This window comes from Arachis stenosperma, chromosome 1 (assembly GCF_014773155.1).
Source record: "Arachis stenosperma cultivar V10309 chromosome 1, arast.V10309.gnm1.PFL2, whole genome shotgun sequence".
Classification (NCBI taxonomy): Eukaryota; Viridiplantae; Streptophyta; class Magnoliopsida; order Fabales; family Fabaceae; genus Arachis; species Arachis stenosperma.
Window position 1 is genome coordinate 125,727,092 of NC_080377.1, and position 19,882 is coordinate 125,746,973.

Consider the following 19,882-nt stretch of genomic DNA (forward strand, 5'->3'; position numbering starts at 1 on the left):
GAAACGGATGGTCAACTTAGAAATGTTTGTGGCTTTAAGAGTAAAAAGGAGATGGTTAGTGGTTGGAAACATCATTCTAGGTTCATTATGGTTGCATGCTCAAAGCTTAATTGTAAAGGTTGGTGTATAACTAGAATACATGGGTCTAGAAGGATGTTTGGTCACTTTGTTGAGAATTCACCTTTCTCACCACCCACATGGATTAATGATAATCAACTTGGAGACGGGTGTGAAGACAAAATATGGGATCCGGGAACACATGAGGATCAACATTGGGAGCCCATGGTTTGTGAAGAACTCCATCAAAGCTTAGAGATATTAATCTTGAATGATGGAGATTATTGGAAGTCCAAGCATTGGTGGAAGTTCCAAGATGAATACAAGCACAAGCCACCTTGAGAGGAGCTCCCCATAAGTCCAACTTAAGGACAATAAATAAAAGTGCCAGGTGGGAGACACCCCACCATGGTAACTTCTTTTCATTTTTCTCTTTTTGTACATATTGGTAGAATTAGTTTAAATTCTTGTTTTGATTGTTTTAATGGGTCTAGTTGGTAGTTTAGTATGTCAAATAAGGTTTAATGGTATTTTGGTAGCCGTTTGGAGGTTTAGAATGCTTAGATTGGTGCAAAAACATAGAAAATATATATATATATATATATATATTTTGAAAAACAGAGCACAATCCACGCGTACGCGCACTGCGTGCGTACGCGTACATTGAGCATTTTTTTACCACCCGCGCGAGCGCGTCGGTTGAGAAGTTCCACCCTCCATGCATTAACCCGAGAGTTAGGCCGGCACGGTGCGAAAACTGGGCCTAAGGCATAACTCAATTCGCGCGTACGCACACCTGGCGCGTACGCGCCCTTTTGGCAACTTGCGGTTTGACGCGCAAGCACACTATGCGCGCGCGCGCCGATAATGCCTTCTGCTCTCCTGGTACATTTTCCAGAGAGTTACGCCCATGCTATGCCAACGTTGTGCCTTTGGCACAACCCCACCCGCGCCCCCGCGTACATGACGCGTACGCGCAACTCTCGGAATAAACCATCGACGCGGACGCACCATGTGCGCGTACGCGTTGAGTCCATTACATCACCATCCATTCCTTTTCTTCTCCTCTTTCCATTTCTTTCCTTCCCCTTTCTTCTTCCTTCCTCCTACCCCTCATCCAACACTTCCAAACGCCATTGATAACCATTTATTTTAGTTAGTTAGTTAATTAGTTAGTTAGTTAGTTGATTAGTTAGCTTTAGTTTAGTTTTCATTTTATTTTCTCTCTTTTCATTATAAGTGTTGGATTATTGACTTTGTTTACTATGCATTGCTTCCCCCTTATTGCCTAAATGCTAATTTAGCATTAATATTTTTAGATAATCTTTGTTGGATCATATGATTGAGGTTATATTTTGCTACTTGGTCTTGAGTTTTTCATGCTCATCTTTTGAAAAATACCAAGTGATGAGAATTGCCTTCGAGCTTGTAACTCTTCTTGAATTGCATGATTTGGCCACCATGTGATTTGAGCCTTATTTTGTGATTAGGCAACCTCTTGATGGATGATGTTGTGCATTTACCTTAATGCATTGTATTTTATGATTATATGCATCCATATGTGTTTGGCTTGAATGCTTTCATGCTTCTCTAATGCTTGTTTTACCTTACAAGTTCACTTAAAGCATCTCAAGCACACTAGGATAAGTGAAGTGCATGCTTCTTTTGTGACATCACTTTTTATGCTAATGTGTGTTCTAAACCGCGCAATTTAGAATTCACACACTTATTTGTCATTAATGTCACACTAATTCACTCACTCAATTCTAGTGATTTACCTCATTCCAACAATTATGCTTCCTTGCTTTTGTATTACCCTACCTTATGGTGTTATATTTTTGTTTTTCATGATGAATGCACCACAAGCAATAACGGAAGCAAGACTAAGAACACGTAGCAATCCGGAGAGTCGTCGTACCCCCTTGCTCATCTTTGAGTGCACCGAGGATGGTGCAAACTTTTAAGTGTGGGGAGGTCGTCCGACCGTTCGATGATTTTGGGTGACAAGTTTCTAATCCCAACACTTCTGCATTTCATTCTAGGATTTCAGGATTTTTACTTGCATTCTCTTAATTTTTGTACATGTATACACAATAAGCTTAGTCAAAATAATGAAAATTTTTCAAGATTTTTATCTATAGGGCACCAATTGATTGAGTGAAAACTTTTTCATAGAACTTGCTTGAATCATATATATTTTGGATCATGTTTTGAGCTAAGAACACAAGCAAGTGAGATTTGAGCCTAATGATGTGGTTACATCTTATAACCATTTATTTTTCCTTCTTGTGTGCATTATTCTCTTTCTATGATTGTAATCCTTGGGTTGTTTGATTCTTTATGTCCATAATTTTGTGTATTCATGCATTTATATGATTGAGGCCATCATTTCATTAGCTCACTTACCCAAATAGCCTTACCTTTTATCTTCCATTGTTAGCAAATTTGAGCCTACGCTTAACCCACTTGTTCTTGTTTTAGCACATTACAAGCCTTGAAGCGGAAAACAATAAATGTCCTTAATTTGGATCTTTGATTAGCTTAGGCTAGTGTGTGTGAGTATCATTCAAGTGTGGGAACCTTGGGACATTGGGTGAATAAAAGGGTAGTTTTTGTATTTTTGTCGTAGATATTGGGAATTGGGTACATACTCATGTATTGATCAAATGTAAAACCTTATGCATTGAGATTCTTGTATATAGAAAAAAAAATGAGAAAAACAAAAAAAAAAAGAAAAAATAATATGGAAAAGAAAGAAAAAAATATATAGAAAAAGAAAGAAAAAGAAGAAAAAAAAGAAAAGAATAAAAAGGGGACAAAATGCCCCAAATCAAAGTATAGTCCAATAAAATCAATGCATAGGTGTTGTGAAATTAAAAAGGAATACATGAGTATGTGAAAAAGTGAAAAAAATGGGTAGTTAGGTTAGAACTTAATTGTATAGGATGTCATAGATTAGGTGGGAAGTCTAAGCTTATCAAAGATTCAAATTTCAAGCTCACTTGACCAAATATGCATCCTACCTTGGCCCTAGCCCCATTACAACCTATGAAAAGACCTCATGATAGATGTATGCATGCATGAAATATATGTTGATTGTTAGAAGAAAAACAATTCTTAGAAAGCATGAAATAGAAGAGAATTGAGGGAATCAACCCTAAACACTTGAGTGAATAGAGTACAAATACATCCGGTGAGGGTTTGATGCTCAACTACATGTTCTCACCTATGATCATCTCTTCATGCAAGTTTGTAAAAATATTTAATAGCTCAATTCAATTGTGGATTAGACTTGCTAGTCCTTAGCCCTTGTGTATATATGCTTCTTGAGAAATTGATTTATTTTGACCAAGCAATTGCATTCATTTAGATAGTTGCATATAGGTAGATTGCATTTAGTTAGTTTCCATTAAATAAATGCCATACCCTTTACTTCATTCTTGGTTTAAGCATGAGGACATGCTTGGTTTAAGTGTGGGGAGGTTGACAAACCCCGTTTTGACGGTTTGTCTTGTATTGATTTTAAGAGATTTTATCACCTTTTGCCCACATTTATCCATTGAAATAGCATGGTTTTGTGATTGTTTCCTTATTTGTGCTTAGATGTGAAAACATGCTTTTCAACCCGTAATTTGATGGTTTTAATCTCCCTTTGATTCCACTAGATGCCTTGATATGTTTGTTAGTGATTTCAGATTGAAAAGGCTAGGAATGGATCAAAGGAGTGAAGAGGGAAAGCATGCAAAGTGGAGAAATCATGAAAAGTCAAAGAAGTTGAACTCGCCCATGGACGCGCGCGCGCACCTGGCGCTTGCGCGCACCTGCGAATCACTCCATGGACGCGTACGCGTGCTGTGCGCGTACGCGCCGGTGATGGTTTATGATTTTTTTAATGAAAACGTGACCAACGAATTCTCAAGGATTGTGGGGCCCAATTCCAACCAACTTTGGTGCCAAAGATGCTATTTAAAGCCAAGGATTGAAGAGAAAAGGGGGATTTCCATTCATTAGTTCATGAGGAGTTAGAAGTAGTTTCTAGAGAGAGAAGCTCTCACTTCTCTCTAGGATTAGGATTAGGATTAGTTCTTAGATCTAGATTTTAATCTTTGCTTTCTTCTACTTCTACCTTTCAATTCTTTGTTGTTACATTCATCTTCTTCTACTCTTTTGTTGTAATTTCTTTTAGGTTGTTCTTGTATTTTGTTGTAGATCTAGTATTGTTCCTCCCATTTTCTTTCAATTCAGTAAGAGGTAATTCATAATAATTGTTCTTCTTTGCTTTTCTATTGTTGATCTCTTGCCTTTGTAGTTAGATCTCTCTTTAATTCTTGCAATTTATGTTGTTTACTTTTATTGTCTTTTATGTGTTTGATGAAATGTCTCTTATAGCTATTAGTTAGATTTTGTTCCTCTTGGCCTAAGTAGAGTAATTAGTGACTCTTGAGTTATCTAATTCTTTTGTTGGTTGATAATTAGAAGTTGCTAATTGATTTGAATGCCTCTAAAACTAGTCTTTCCTTTAGGAGTTGATTAGGACTTGAGGAATCAAATTGATTCATCCACTTGACTTTCCTCCATGGTTAGAGGTTAACTAAGTGGAAGCAACACACAATCCTCATCACAATTGAGAAGGATAACTAGGATAGGACTTCTAATTCTCATATCATGCCAAGAGCTTTGTCAGTTGTTAGTTTAGTTTATTTTCATTGCCATTTACTTTCATGCCTCTTATCAAAACCCCAAAACAACTCAAACCAATAACAAGACACTTTATTGTAATTCCTAGGGAGAACGACCCGAGGTTTGAATACTTCGGTTATTAATTTTAGGGGTTTGTTACTTGTGACAAACAATCTTTTGTATGAAAGGATTATTGTTGGTTTAGAAACTATACTTGCAACGAGAATTCATTTGTGAAATTCTAAACCGTCAAAAATCCATTCGTCAACACTCATCGACCCAATTATCTATGAGTGTGTTATCTTGCCGTCTTCTTTTGCCATACAAAGTCTCATTAAATATATCATTAAAATTTCTAGCCATATCTAGAAATGTAATTTTTAGTTCTCTTTCGAGGTGAGAAATAAGAGTTGAAGTAGAGTTGCAGAGTCATTGATAGTTGATATTTATAAGTGTGTATGCACTGATCAACATCTCATCCTCTTCCCAATGCCAATGTTGAATACTATCTTGCCTCCCATCTTCAATATCATCATCATTGAGGTCGATAGCATCTAATCCATGAGGGTTGGCAAAATCTGAATATTGTGAATTTGGACTAGATTGTATAGGAGTCTGAGAGGATAGATTAGAAGAGCCACCAACACCAGATGAGTTATGTCTTGATGCACTGAATTGAGTTGGAAACGGCAAAGAAGTTGGAGTAACATTTCCGATAGAGGGGTTAAATATGGATGAAAATGAAAAATGTGGTGTTTGTGAATTTTGATTTTGCGGTTAGAATATAGGAAATTGATTATTATAAGGAGCTTGAAAATTGAAATTAGAAAGATTTTGTAGATTTGGATTTTGAAATGTATTCGGTAGTGTGAAGTTTTGATTTAGGACTTGAGAGTTTGAGGTTTGAGATTGTTGGGTATTTGGAATTTGAGAAAAGTTTTGTAAGTAATTGAAGAAAGAGTTGAGTTGGTTTGGATCCATTTTTCCGAACAAAAAATAATATTAGCAGAACTTTAATTTCGTAAACTTGGAAGAAGATGAAGAAGAGTAGTAGAAAGTGTGAGAATAGAAGTGTATCTAAGTGGTATATATAGAGTAACAAAATATTAATTTATTAATAATAACGGTAACATAGTAACGACTAGTTTCCAACGACTAATTTTGCAACGGCTAATTTTACAACGGCTAACTAAATATAATAATATAAATCATTAATTAAATAAAAAATTAATCATTTAATTAATTAATATAATTATTTATATATAATTATATAAAATAATTAAATTATATTTAATTTATTAATAATTATAATAATTAATTATATATGTAAAGTATAATATATCTCACATATGTATTATGTATATAAAATATTATTTTTTTGAAAGAAAGGGAATCCCTCTGAATAGGACTTCTATTGCTTTGAAACTCGTGAAGAAACTCATTTTTTATTTACTTCAATGGTAGGTCATCTATTGTTTTAAAACTTGTGAAGGAACTCACTTTTTATTTACTTCAATGGTAGGTCCTTATCTTTTACTAACACACAGTAAACGAGGCTATAAGTTCTTCTACCATTTAAGTTGCTCTTAGAGCATCTCCAAAGGTGAGTTCCTCCCTCATTTTTTTCTTCCAGACACATAGGGACTCAAACTATTAGAGCCAAGAATAAATGGGTCCTTGCACAAGTCTCAGGGAGGATGAGTTCCTCTTTAGAGAGACTCTATCTCATCAATAATAACTTGCTATGTGGCAAGCTAATTTTAAATAATAATTAATTAATAATTATATTTAATATGATTATTAATTATTATTTAAATAAATATATTAAATTATAAATAATATTATTAAAATAATTAAATAAATTATAATAAATAATCATATTTTTAATTCATTAATAATCTATATTAATTATTTAAATTATAATTAATATAAAAAATATTAAATTAATTAAATTTATTTACATGAAAAATAAATTTAATTTTTTACACATTATAAAATAATTTTTTAGTGAGTTATTTATTTTTATTTATAAAATTTAGAATGCTAACCATATTATAAAATTATAAAGCTTAACTATATTTTTTTATATTAAGTAATTTTACAAATTAATGTAATCTCGATTATATATTATGTATTATTTTTATATATAATTTTTAATATTAATATTTTTACAATGATTTATTTTTGAATTTATAAATTAAAAAATATTATTGTAAAGAAATAGTAATTATATTAATTTAATTAAGTGGATCATAATAAGGACTAAAGTTAGTTCCTTTTAATGGAGAAGAGAGAAATATTTTGAGTTTCTATTTACTGTTTATGACGTAAAAGTTGATGTGGAGTTACTTTTTATGATAGGTGGGTCATAAATAGGAATTGAGATGAGTTCCCTACTGAAAATGGTCTTACATACCAATAGAGCTTTAACACATGATAAATAATTAAAAAAGAAATTAAAATATATAACAAATATATTAAAATAATAAATTATATTAAATAATTATATCTTTATTTAATTAAAGAGTTATATTAATAAATTAAATATACCTTAATTATTTAATATAATTATTTAAATAATAATTACTTAAATAATTATAATAAATAATTATATCTTTATTTAATTAAAAATTTATATTAATTATTTAAATCATAATTAATATAATTAATTATGCTAAATTAATATTAAAGATTATTTATATTGTTATATTAAATTATAATTAATTAAATTTGTTTATATAAAAAAAGACTCAATTGAACATATATGTCAATTTCACAATGTTTATCGTCAACTATAGATTTTTATTATATTTTTCTTTATATTAAGCAATTTTACAAATTAATTTAATCTCAAATTATATATTACATATTATTGTTATATACAAAGTTATTAATTTTTTTTAATATTAATATTTTTTAATAGTAAATTATTTCTAAATTTATAAATTTTAATAATATTATTGTAAAAAAATAGTAACTACATTAATTTTAATTAATTAATTAAGTGGGTTATAATAGAGACTAAAATTAATTTTTTTTAATAAAAAATATTTTAAATTTTTATTTATTATTTATGATATAAAAATTTATATAGAGTTATTTTTTATGATATTATAGGCTATAAATAAAAAATGAGATGAATTTTCTACTAAAATGGTCTTACAATAGTATACACGAACCAAAAACAGGGGCATTCAAATGCCTTGCAAGCTACAGGGGAGGGAACATAGATTCAATTGGGGTTGGAGTAGGTAGTGGGCTGCAGGTTCATTGTTTCTGGGCTTTGGATTGGTTCGGGTCGATCTTTTCCGGGCCAGACACGTCCAAAAAAAAACTTATTGTAAATTTAATTTTATTCTATTTGAGGTTAAAAATCTTTCGATCCAAATTCTATTTGTACTTTAAAATTTTTTATCCGACCTTATGAAATTTTACTGACAATTTAATATTTAATTATTTCATATTTTAAATATACTAATAAGTTAAAAAACATAAAATTAAATTCATATTAAAATAAAAAATAACAAAATTATAATCAAATTTATATTAAAATTATAAATAATATAATCATCAATTCATCACTAAGTCCTTACTAATAATTATTTTTAACAACATACAGTAATTAATAAAACGAGGATGCGGACAAATTAATAGTTAGTTCTAAAATCCGAATCCTACCTTACTTTTAGCTCATCTAACTTCACTTTTAAGTTTTAATCCTACCTATAGTAGGTCAGATATCCATAGATAGGATTAGACAATTAGTATTAGCATGTGTATTTATGAGGCCCTCACCTCTATTCCAATCATACAAATCAAGCATATCACTAAAAAAAAGTAAATAACATAATATAAATAATTAGGTGATTGTATATTATATATATGTAAAAATAATATTATAAATTATTAGGTATGGCTGAAACTAATCAAGATAAACACGAAAGAAGTTGGGATAAAGATAAGGTTGAAAATAGGGCTGCTTGAAATTTGGTTGTCGAATCAGGAGCTGTTTTATATGATGAGGATGATGACATTATGGCTATTTTCTAAACTCAAAATAAAGTATTGGTACAAAAAAAGGGCAAACAAAACAGAAAGAAAAAGCAAGAACGTGCCGCCCTAAAAACTGAAATAAGGTGTGTAATAAAGTTTTTAAATGATTTTAGTTTTGTGGAATATGAGGGGTTTAAGGGGTGTTGAAAAGTGGAAAATGGTAAAAAATTTAAGAGTAAAAATAATATAAATATATTAGGATTGATAGAGACAAAGAAGGAGGTGATTTCTAAGTTTGATGTAGTGTAATTTTGGGGTAATGTTGCGGTGAGTTTGGAATTTGTGAGATCAGAAGGTGCTTCTGGAGGTTTATTAATCATGTGGGATGTTATGATGTTAGGTTGAGTAATTGTTACAAAGGAGAGATGGTTGTGTATAGAAGGGAAATTGATAAACAATAATTTTATTTGTGCTGTTTGTTTGGTGTATGGTGCGTATACAAGGGAAGAGAAGCTTGCTGTGTGGGAAGAGTTGAGTTTTTTTATCGAAAATATGTCAGGTTTCTCTTTGCTACATGGGTGTCTTCAATGAGGTTGTGCAGTTAGAAGAAAGAAAATGTGCTAGTGTGTTAACAGTTTTATCGAACTGGTGGATATAGAGTTGAATGATCGTAAGTTTACGTGGTTCAGGGGTCAATCGTGCAGTCAAATTAATAGAATATTGATGAGTTTAATTTTATTGTTATCATTTGGAGCACTTGGTTGAAAAGAAATGACAGAATTTTTAGAAATCAGAGTCAGGTGTTGCAGGAGTAGTTAACAAGTCGATTCAGAGTTACAAAGAATATAGTGATATTTGATCTTTTGGGTTATTGATAGCTTTTGTCGAAGATGATTAAGAATTAATTTATTTTATCTGTTTAGTACTTTTCTGTTGAGACGTTGATGCTCTACCTTGTTGTGTTGAACTTTTTATTTCAAAAAAAATTATTAGGTAATTTAATATATTTGATTAAATTATTTGATATAATACATATTTATATTTTAATTACTGTAAACAAATAATTAAATCATGTGGATATGGCCTGGTGGTTTATTACCTAATCCGTATCAATCCTAGTAGTCTATCATGATTTTGTCATGGGAAAGATAAAAGAACTCAAAGTCCATTCGCCCTTTTCACCAGTTGCTTCTTATTCTAAAAGAAAAGCAAATTAAAAACGAGAGACAGTCTGTCCAATCCTTATTCTTTTCATCATCTCTTTATCTTTAACATGTGCTCCGGGGCATGCAAAAATAAATTATAATTTTACCCTAATGGTGTGGCAAAACAAGGATCATATATATTTAATCACATGCTAATCACCCACTAGCCACCTTTAATTTGCTTTCTCTACTACTAGTTTTGCGCCTTTTATTTGTGCATCATATGAACACGAACCTGATAAAGATATTCCAAATTAGCTGTGTGTATATTCTCTTGGATTTTCACCATAATTGGACCTAAAAGTTCAAACCAATAGCTAGAGTAGCGGGCACACAAACAAAAAAGCAATTGTATGTTGCAACACAAATTTTAAATTAATTTATATCATTATATGCATTCATCTAGTCATCCAACATCGAATTCAGACATCTTTGGCTCAACTAATTAAGTTATTATTGGTTATCCATTGATCATTGCATTTATCGTTTTTTTCTCAAGGGCCATATGTTGCGTTAAATTAAATGAGCATAATACTAATTAAGAAAAATGTTCTAGAGCTCTACAAAAGGCACGTTATCAACTAGGTCTAATTAAAGAGGCTTAAGTTTATAATATTAAAATGTTACAAAAAAAAGAGCACCTACTACTATAGTAGTTTAAACATAATGATGATCATTAGCTAGTTAATTAACTATAACAATGTCCCCTATATACCCTCCAAGCTAACACCTAATTTAATTTCTGAATGTACTTAGAACAAAACATAATGATTAATCCATTGCTGTGTGTCCCACTATTACTGATGAATTATTGTGAATAAAAGATTTGATTAGTGTTATTGCACAAATTAAACCTGCTTCCTTGAAAGACTTTTAATTTGTCTTTGCTTCGAAGCAATGAAATCCTTAAAGCAGAGAGGATGCAAGGCCTTATGCTGCAGCAGTTGTAGGAGGCTTAGTGTGTCTTCCACAGAGGAAGCAGAGAGTTCGTCAGCCTCCGATCGGTTTCCTTCCGTGTCGAGTGTCGCACACGCCATGGTGCAAGAGAGACTTGACCAGTTGATTAGGGAGAGGAGGATGAAAGAGAGACAGAGGAGGCAGCAAAGCAGAGCCAGAGAAAGAGAGAGAACTAAGTTTGTTGTGATGGTGGCAATGGAGAAGTGCTCTTATGATCCAAGAGAGGATTTTAGGGAGTCCATGATGGAGATGATAACAGCAAATCGCATCAAAGAAGCCAAAGATCTTCGTAGCCTACTCAACTATTATATCTCCATGAACTCCAATGAGTACCATAGTCTTATACTTGAGCTTTTTCATGAGGTTTGTACTAATTTATTCTTATCATGTAAATGTCACTGGTAGTAACCATCAAGTTAAGGCTATTGTGAATCACATATGTTAGATTAGATTTGGATAGGCGACAAATATAACCCACAAGTTTTTTGAATCCCTGCTGTTAAGACATCCTTAAATTAAAGCATACACTTGCTTTATCCAAGTACTATAATTATTCTATTCACCTACATCACATGTGAGTCTTATCAGATATTTATAATAATCAACACAAATTCAGAGTTGACCTTTGATGCCTGAATGTTTGAAACTGAAACACAAGATTATGCAGCTTCCTAGGTTTCCCATCGATAATATACTCATGCTCATGCATGCTACGCAAACGTTTCATTAATGCATGTTTTGTGCCGCCATTTATGCATACAAATCCCCACTCATTATTCGTGGTGTCACCCTTCCTCTAAGATCAAATGAATATGAATTTTGGTTTGCACACTAAAAATTAGTTATTAAGTCAATTATTATGAATATAAATTCGATATTTACATGTGTTGTTTTATATATTTTTAAAGCGTATTCTGTATTTTAATATTAAGTTAATTTTGTAACAGATTTTTAGGTGAGTGTAAATAAACATTGTAAGTGCAAGTGTAATGGTGGTGGAAAGTGGGAAAAGTGAGCAACTCTTGCAGGCAGTAATTGGGGAATTAATGGGGTCATGTGGTAGGAGGTTGAGTTTTCTCTTTACTGTCGGAATGTTAAAGTCCATGGGTAATAATAATTCATGGTACGGTGCTTTTTTTTTTTCCCTCACTTAGCTTGAGCTAGTAGCTATAGTAGTGGTGCAACAAATTAAATGGGCGGGGTTGCATTTGATTTTAATTTAGTTCACATGATTAGGTCCTGTTAAAGCTTTAAAGTCTAAAGCTTCTCTCACTTGGTCCACTACCATCTTTACCATGATATCTGCTCTGTCATTTCCTTTCCATTTCTATTCTTTCATCTCCTTCAAAATAAAGTGTAGGTGTGTATATAGAAATTCAGACAGCACTACCTAGCCACGCTAATGATACACTACTATTAGTAGAAGCGTAAATGATACACTACTATTTCTTTTGTTTTTTTTTTTTTGTTTTTTTTTTTAAATTGACTAATATTAATATTATTTAAATATTAATACGTTTTGTCCTAAGATACTAAGATAGTAAGATGTGTGTCTTATTATTATCTCCATGATCATTATTCGTGTCTAATATCTAATAGAAAAACAATAACAAAGTAGCAAGCAGCAATAGGGAAAGGTAAGATAATTTAATTTAAAATAGAAGTGCCGCTTTTGACTTGCTAACCGAAAATTTTCCCATTCCCACACAATAGTATATTAATATTAAAAAAAAATTATTTATACTCTAAAATTAATCGTTAATAAAATATACATGTTAAAATATATAATACATATTAATAATAAATTAAAAAATATATATTTATATATAAATATATAGTGACTAATTTTGATATATACTTTGTAAGTGAATAACATCGATATATACCTCAAAGAATAGAACTCTCGTATTAATGAACTCACCATCAACTCCATTTATAGGAACAATAAAAAAAAAAGGATGAAAATTTATAGTTTTCATCAGAGTACTGACGATAGAGATAAATCGTATATTGATCTTAGGGCAAATTAAAGCTTTAACGTTTTAAATAGTCGTATGTTTTATTGTATTAACCATGGGTTCAAAGTCTAGTATTTATCATTTATCATAGTCCCAATCTCTCCTTAACTATATCATAATCTATTTTGGTAAACAAGTAGTAGTAATAATAAATAAGTACAAATTAATCACAGAACACGAAAAAATAGAGAACAAGCATATAATACTTATAGAGAATATGCACATAGCATAAGCACAAAGAAAATGTAGCAAACAATATGATGCATGTCTGCTCTATGTAAGTCATGAGTTTACACGTCAGTTGGTTATTGATGAGCGAAAATTAAAATTCACAGATACCGGCAAGTGCACTAAATAGTTTAAATAATACCAACGTGAGTAGATATAATTTCCATGAAAATTAAAGAATTGAGCAAGCAAATATCAAATTAAAAGCCTAATTAGATCAATAAAATCTTATTTTGAAGGGGGCAAAATTGTGTCTTACTGAGAGCTTGAGAACCTTGAATAATTGAATGCTTATGGATAGAGAGCTTGAATGTTGATTTGAGAGAAGACAATGATGGTGAGAGTCAAGGGCTTCGAAGATGTTTATACTTTTAGAGAAATCAAACCTTGTTCACTTATCTTGAAGTTTGCAAAGATCTTTCACGACAAAACCTTTAGTAACTGATTTCCAATTCCTTGACTCCTCAGTTTCTCAAGCATTAATTAGTCGTCAATTAATTAATCAAGAGATTAAGCACAAAAGCTTATTTTAGATTCAAATAAGATTTAAAAGTATACCTTAGATCAAATTATATGTCACGTATTCAAGCTAATCCTATCCAGTTAAATCTTAGAAAAAAACACAATTTTCAAAAGTTGTTCTAATCCGAATTATATGTCACTTATTTAAAATTAGAGTGATTGAAAGTCATGTATGTGTCACACACTAATTGAATCACTATTCCTAGCCGAATTTAAAGAGTCATGTAAATGAGTTTTCAAGTTTTAATTCAAATATCAAATTTTTCAATTATAATAAAATAATTCAAAAGAGATTAGCATATCTTTCAATACCACTAATCCGAATGAAGAACAAATAACTCAATCATGAAATAGCTCAATGCAAAAAATCAATATAAAATAAACTTAGATTAATAATCTATAGAAAACAGAGCTCCTAACCTTTTGACAAAAAATTAGCTACCTATAAAAAAGTAGAAGAAAAACAAGAAGATTACGGAAGAGCTAATTAATCCTCTCTGTGAACTAGGTTCACTTATTTATATCCTAATTTTAAAATCTAAACTTCAAACTAAACTAATCTTACCTCTCTAAGAGAAAGATAAGATAACCACTTATCTTTCGGAGAGGAAAACAAGATAACTGCTTACTACTTCAATTTCAAACTCAAAATGAAAATTTAATTCAAATTCTAAACGAACCAAATCCCCTATGTTTTTAGAAAGAATTAATAACTAATTTTTTAGAGTCTTCAATATTCTGGATGTGATTAAGACTTCTAATGATGTGAATAATTTAATCTTAAACCTTAATTGTTGCATTTTCTGAGTTGTAATTATGTTTAATCTGGACTTGTATTAAAAAAATTGGACAAAAGTCCAATATTTCATCTTCAGGCTACCAGCCGTGTACCGAAGGCCACCAGGCGTGAAAGAGGAAGGCGGGGAGTTCGTCGGATGTGCTAGGAGGGCCATCGGGCTCAAGAGCTGTCCGCTAGGCGCAGGTTCCTCCCGTCGGGCGTGCTGTAATGTGAAGGGGTTCTGACAGGCATGGCTTCCATCCGTTAGGCATGCTGTTTGGGTTTTTGATTCCTTAGGCCGCACTTTTGTTGTTTTTAAATTTTTCTTTTGATTTTTGATTGTTTTTGTGCCAAAAATTCGTGGAATTATAAAAACTCTAACACAACTTTAAATATTTGATTATTTATTCAATTTCATTAGAAAACATAAGGAAATTTACTAAAACCTAAGAAATAAATAAAAAAACTTCAAAAACTGCTTAAGATGATATGTTATTAGCTACCTGCAATCCGACATTACTTGGGACCAATCCAAATATGGTTCTTCAACTGCCTACACTCATCATACAAATCTCATGTGCATAACTATGCATACTCGGGACACTTAACAATCGTCGCAAAATTTGACACCATAATATACTTTTAATTGAAAAACAGAAATTATCACATAGGTGGGCGTCTCCACCTCATTGCACTGAACAAGTGGGAATGAACCATTATCCTTACCAGACATATACTTGAATTAGAATCTACATTCCAAAAACTTAAAGTTTATTCATCTTTTCTGTTGAAATTATAACTTAATAGTTTTATAGTGAATTCTTTTTGTCTACAAGGATCCTTTTATCCTCCATTTTTTTATTTTATTTTATTATATATATTATCTTTTATGTTCTTTGATTTTTTAAATTTATTCTTTTTAACATTATTCTTTTCTCATCATGATTTTTATAGCCCTCTTTTTTCAAAATTACATCTTTATGCTCAAACTTTTAAAAAATAATTTTTATGTCCTTAGTCCCTTGAACTTACATTTTTACCCTTAATCTTTTATTTTAAATACTATTTTGTCCTTTAATTTTTTTAAAAGACTTTTGTCTCTTTTTCTCATAAGTACTTTTTACCGTTAATATTTTATAATATGATAATTTTGTCTTTTAACATTCAATTCTTCCTATATTAATCTCACATTTTTTAAAATAACTATTTATCCCTAGTATTTTTATTTTTACTATTTTAACTTTGTATTTTACCAAAATGATCATTTTGTCTATAATTTTTTGTATTCACCTATTTTAACTTTATCTTTTATCAAAATAATAATTTTACCCCTTATACTTTTTAAATTACTAATTTACCCTTTATTAATTAAAACTACTATTTTATTCTTATTTTTTTATCCTTATCTTAATATTTTGTTATATTTATAATTTTACCTCTATCTTTACTGAAATTATTATTTATGCCCTCTTGATTATATTTTTAATTCGAATCTTTTATACAATTATATTTTTATCCCTGAGCTTCCTATGTTTATATTTTTAAACTTAAATTTTTTATTATTTACTCTAAATTACCTCATGCTCATATTTTGTGCATCATACAAATTTTATATCCTTAAATTATTTGTTTATGACATCTTTGAGCTTTTTACTCACTTTTCCTTAAATCTTTCAATATTTTATATAATTAACTTCATTAAACATTATTTTATGGACTCTTTACTTAATTTCTAACTTTTATAAAATTATAATTTATCCCCAACAAGAGTATGTTAACTTTGGGCCATCATCAACATACATGTATAACCATCCAAAATTCATATCAAACACTTATAAATAATATCAATGACTCATTTATCATTCAAGCATCAACATAAACATTTATAGTCATTAATCATCATCAAAATATTAATAAAAGTGTATTTTTTGGTGACTTAATAATAATAAAAGTGTATTAATCATATATGAATCATTCTAACTATTCTAACGCTTACCTTTTCTTGTTAGTCATTCCAAATCACTGATTTAATTATTGTGATTACCAAAACCTCCTATATAAAACTTAGAGGGAGAGTTTGGATGAATTTGAATTTTATTTGCCGGTAATTTTTATGAATAATCATACTTATCTTCAAGTTAATTATCACATGGTGAATGTGGTAGAGAAGGAATAATTTGGAAGAGAAAAATGAATATAAAAGTGGAGAAATATGTGGTTAGAATTTAATTTTTGAGAATAATTATCAAAAATAAAAATTATTTGATCATTAATTTTTATTTTTATCAGATTAAGTAAATAATTATACCCATAAACGACTAAGGTAGTACTCCCTATCTTCTTAAGTTAGCAGGAACTATTTCACATAGCCAATTTGTATACTAGAATATGCATTTAGGACTAGCTACAGGAACTAGATGAAAACTTCTACAACTGAAAAGAATGCATTCTGACATTGAGTCCTCAATCAATGTAGATGATTCAATAAGGTAGATCAAAGCAACAAATAATATTGGTATCTTATGTTATCTCAGTTCTAAAATATTTATAAAGTTAAATGGATCAAAGAATATTAATAAAAGTTTTTTATAAGTTAAATTTGAATTTGATAAATAAATATCATCATCAAAAAGTATTTCTCGTCTTATATAAAAAATAATACATACATAGCTTTATTTTGTGAGTATTACATCTTAATTGGCAAAGAGTTTATGTAAATTAGTTATAGATATTTCTACAAAATTTGTTTACGATAGGATAGAGTTAGAAGTGAGTCAAAGTTAGTTCATGAGCCAACTCGAGTTCGATTCATTAATAGTTCGATAAACTAAGTTCGTAAACTTATGAGCTGAAGTTGAACCTAAAATTAAACTCATAAATTAAATAAGTTGAGTTTGAGATTGAATAAACTTAGTTTATTAGTTTGTAAATTAGCTTGATATTATATATATTAAATTATTAATATACATATTTTATATTTTAGTTTATATTTTTAATATTATATATATATAATAATAATATATATTTATATATATTAATATTTTTATTTAAATTTTTATAATTATTTTTTATATAATTTTAATATAAGATATAAATAAAAAATTTATAATTAATAGATACATATCGAATTATGTTTCTGTTATTTAAGCCCGTATTTGTGAGCTAGAATTGAGTTGAGTGGCGTGTCAAAGTTCAATTTTTACTTAGACTGCACCACAGAAGGAAATAAAGAACAATAAATTGACAATGGGCCGCGTAGAAACTCCCAAAATTTGGACTACTCACTCTCTCTGTCTCTCTCCCTCTTCTCTTTTGTCGTGCTCAAATCACAAACCACCCCCTTCTCCTTCTCTCCTTATGTATTTCAACGACGGAGCTTCCACCGTTTGAAGGGAGGCACCGTTGGGTCATTGTGTCCCTATTTCACTACTAAATTCTGTTTCAGCACCCCGTCGCGAGATCTCTGGTCTAGGGGTAGCTCATCTCATTCTTTCGGAGATGAGTCAACTGGGTATGATGCTGCAGGAATCGTTGCGAGCTGAAACGGAGGCAAGAACCATTCTGGGTCTCTTAACGGACCAGATGGACGGCGTTGTCCACACAGGACAACGCAGAAGGAGAACTCTCAAGGACCGCTTCAGATTCACCGGAATGGGTTGCTGCGGTGCCACCTGGGTTTTCCGTCCCTCTCCCCTAACCCTCACTACGCACGCTGCACACCAACAAGAGGCGCCTGAGGCTGGAGCTGCAGTAGCCGCATCACCGCCGCAAGAAACGGACCCGGGTCAAGATCCGAACGGGGACGGGCCCGAATGCGAACGGCCCTCTACAGGGATGAATCTGGCGGCGGCATTGGCGGCGGAGCGTGAATTGCGGGGTTCGCAGGAGGAGGGGGAGAGGGATGTCGGGGGATCGGAGACGCCATGGAGGATGTCGCTGATGCGGCTGCTGGAGGAAACGGAAGGAGGAGGGGGGAGGGGTGGTGGTGGGGATAGTGAAGAAGGGGGTGATTGGGTGTGCTGCGTGTGCATGGGGCGGAAGAAAGGCGCGGCGTTCATACCATGTGGACACACGTTCTGCAGAGTGTGCTGTCGAGAGGTCTGGTTGAACCGGGGCACCTGCCCTCTTTGCAACCGTTCCATTCTAGAGATTCTCGATATCTTCTAAAAATCTGAACCAACCAACCATTTCTTTTTTTCTTTCTTGGATCCCTCACCTCCAGCATAACAGATACTACCACTTCAAAATTTGAAATTCCCTCTCCCATCCTTGTCATCTCTCATCTATGTATGCTGTTATTTGTCTCTTTATATTACTCTCCTCTTAGCACTCGCCAACTTTTGTCTCTCCTTATCAAATGGATTCTCTGTTCTACGAAGAAAATTTTGACATCTGTATTTCAGGATTTCTATTGTATAAATGTATAATATCATTATCCTTTTTTTTTAAGTACAGATCCTCTTTTAAGTTGGCAACTCCAACATTGTCAAAGTGAAAAACAATAAATAACAAAGAAAACGATTGTGGTAACTGGTAACAGCATTGAAGAGGATGATGCTGGTTTAAGCGCGCATAACGAGGAATATTAGATTTGGTTACAGCATTGTAGTCTTTGTTGCCTATATAGATAGATGGTGCCGTGTCATTTGCGAAATTATAGTTTTGATTTTGTCCTGCACTACTTTAAACTTCATTAGAAGTTAGAAGGCAAACTTAACAAATTTGAGTATCATCCACATTGTTCCGGGCTTAATCTGAACAAATCTACTCATAAATGCAAAAAATACGTCGATCAAAACAAGCATTAATTATCACTCGACAAGGAAAGAGTGGATCGAAAACAGCCGTAAGGTGTAGAAAAGTTCTTTTGCCAAGGATTCGAAGAATTCTGCACCGAGGTTTCAATTTGACAAGGAAGGGTTGCACACCATATCATTCTCGAAGAGTGGGTTCGACGCTGTTGGTAGCGAGAAGCAAAGAATTGGAAATTTGCTCCAAAAACACATTTTTTACACATTCACATCCTAGCCATTTTTTGAGTTTTGTTGTAAGTTCTCTAAGTAGGCTTCCTTCCATTCTTCTCTTTCCTTTAATTTATTTTGATTCTGTAATTTATTTTCTGCAAAGTTACTTCCCCTCCAAAAAGTTTATTTGCTTTTCTATAACGCCCTAATATTTATTCCGAATTTTTGTGAAGTTTGTAAAGTGCCATTGTTATGTTTATTCATGCAAAGTGCAAATAAGATACATTTCCAGAATGTTTATTAGTCTTTCGTATGCATATTTATAATTTTGCCAAAGATTATATTGTATTTGTCTCATCTTTTTTTTTTTCATTGACGAAATTAGAGATTTTGATGCGCTTTTAAAATTGATATTCGAAAAGAGAAATTTGGTTCTGCTTCTAGAATTTAGATCATGAACCATGATCTTACTTTGATTTC

The 19,882-nt window shown here is 31.5% G+C and overlaps 2 protein-coding genes across 2 annotated transcripts; both read left to right on the top strand.

The window, feature by feature from the left end:
• Nucleotides 1-10,619: 10,619 nt before the first annotated feature.
• On the top strand, nt 10,620-11,489 carry LOC130961092 (probable transcription repressor OFP9). The gene has a single exon (XM_057886770.1). It carries the CDS (start codon nt 10,833-10,835, stop codon nt 11,295-11,297), a length of 465 nt encoding a protein of 154 aa, XP_057742753.1. The 5' UTR covers nt 10,620-10,832; the 3' UTR covers nt 11,298-11,489.
• A 6,234-nt stretch (nt 11,490-17,723) lies between these two features.
• On the top strand, nt 17,724-19,164 carry LOC130961084 (uncharacterized). Its single transcript, XM_057886757.1, has one exon. It carries the CDS (start codon nt 17,937-17,939, stop codon nt 18,603-18,605), a length of 669 nt encoding a protein of 222 aa, XP_057742740.1. The 5' UTR covers nt 17,724-17,936; the 3' UTR covers nt 18,606-19,164.
• The last annotated feature ends 718 nt before the right edge of the window (nt 19,165-19,882 follow it).

Bases quoted from the DNA above. Each gene is read 5' to 3' on its own strand.
- LOC130961084 (XM_057886757.1), top strand. From the start codon at position 17,937: ATGAGTCAACTGGGTATGATGCTGCAGGAATCGTTGCGAGCTGAAACG.
- LOC130961092 (XM_057886770.1), top strand. From the start codon at position 10,833: ATGAAATCCTTAAAGCAGAGAGGATGCAAGGCCTTATGCTGCAGCAGT.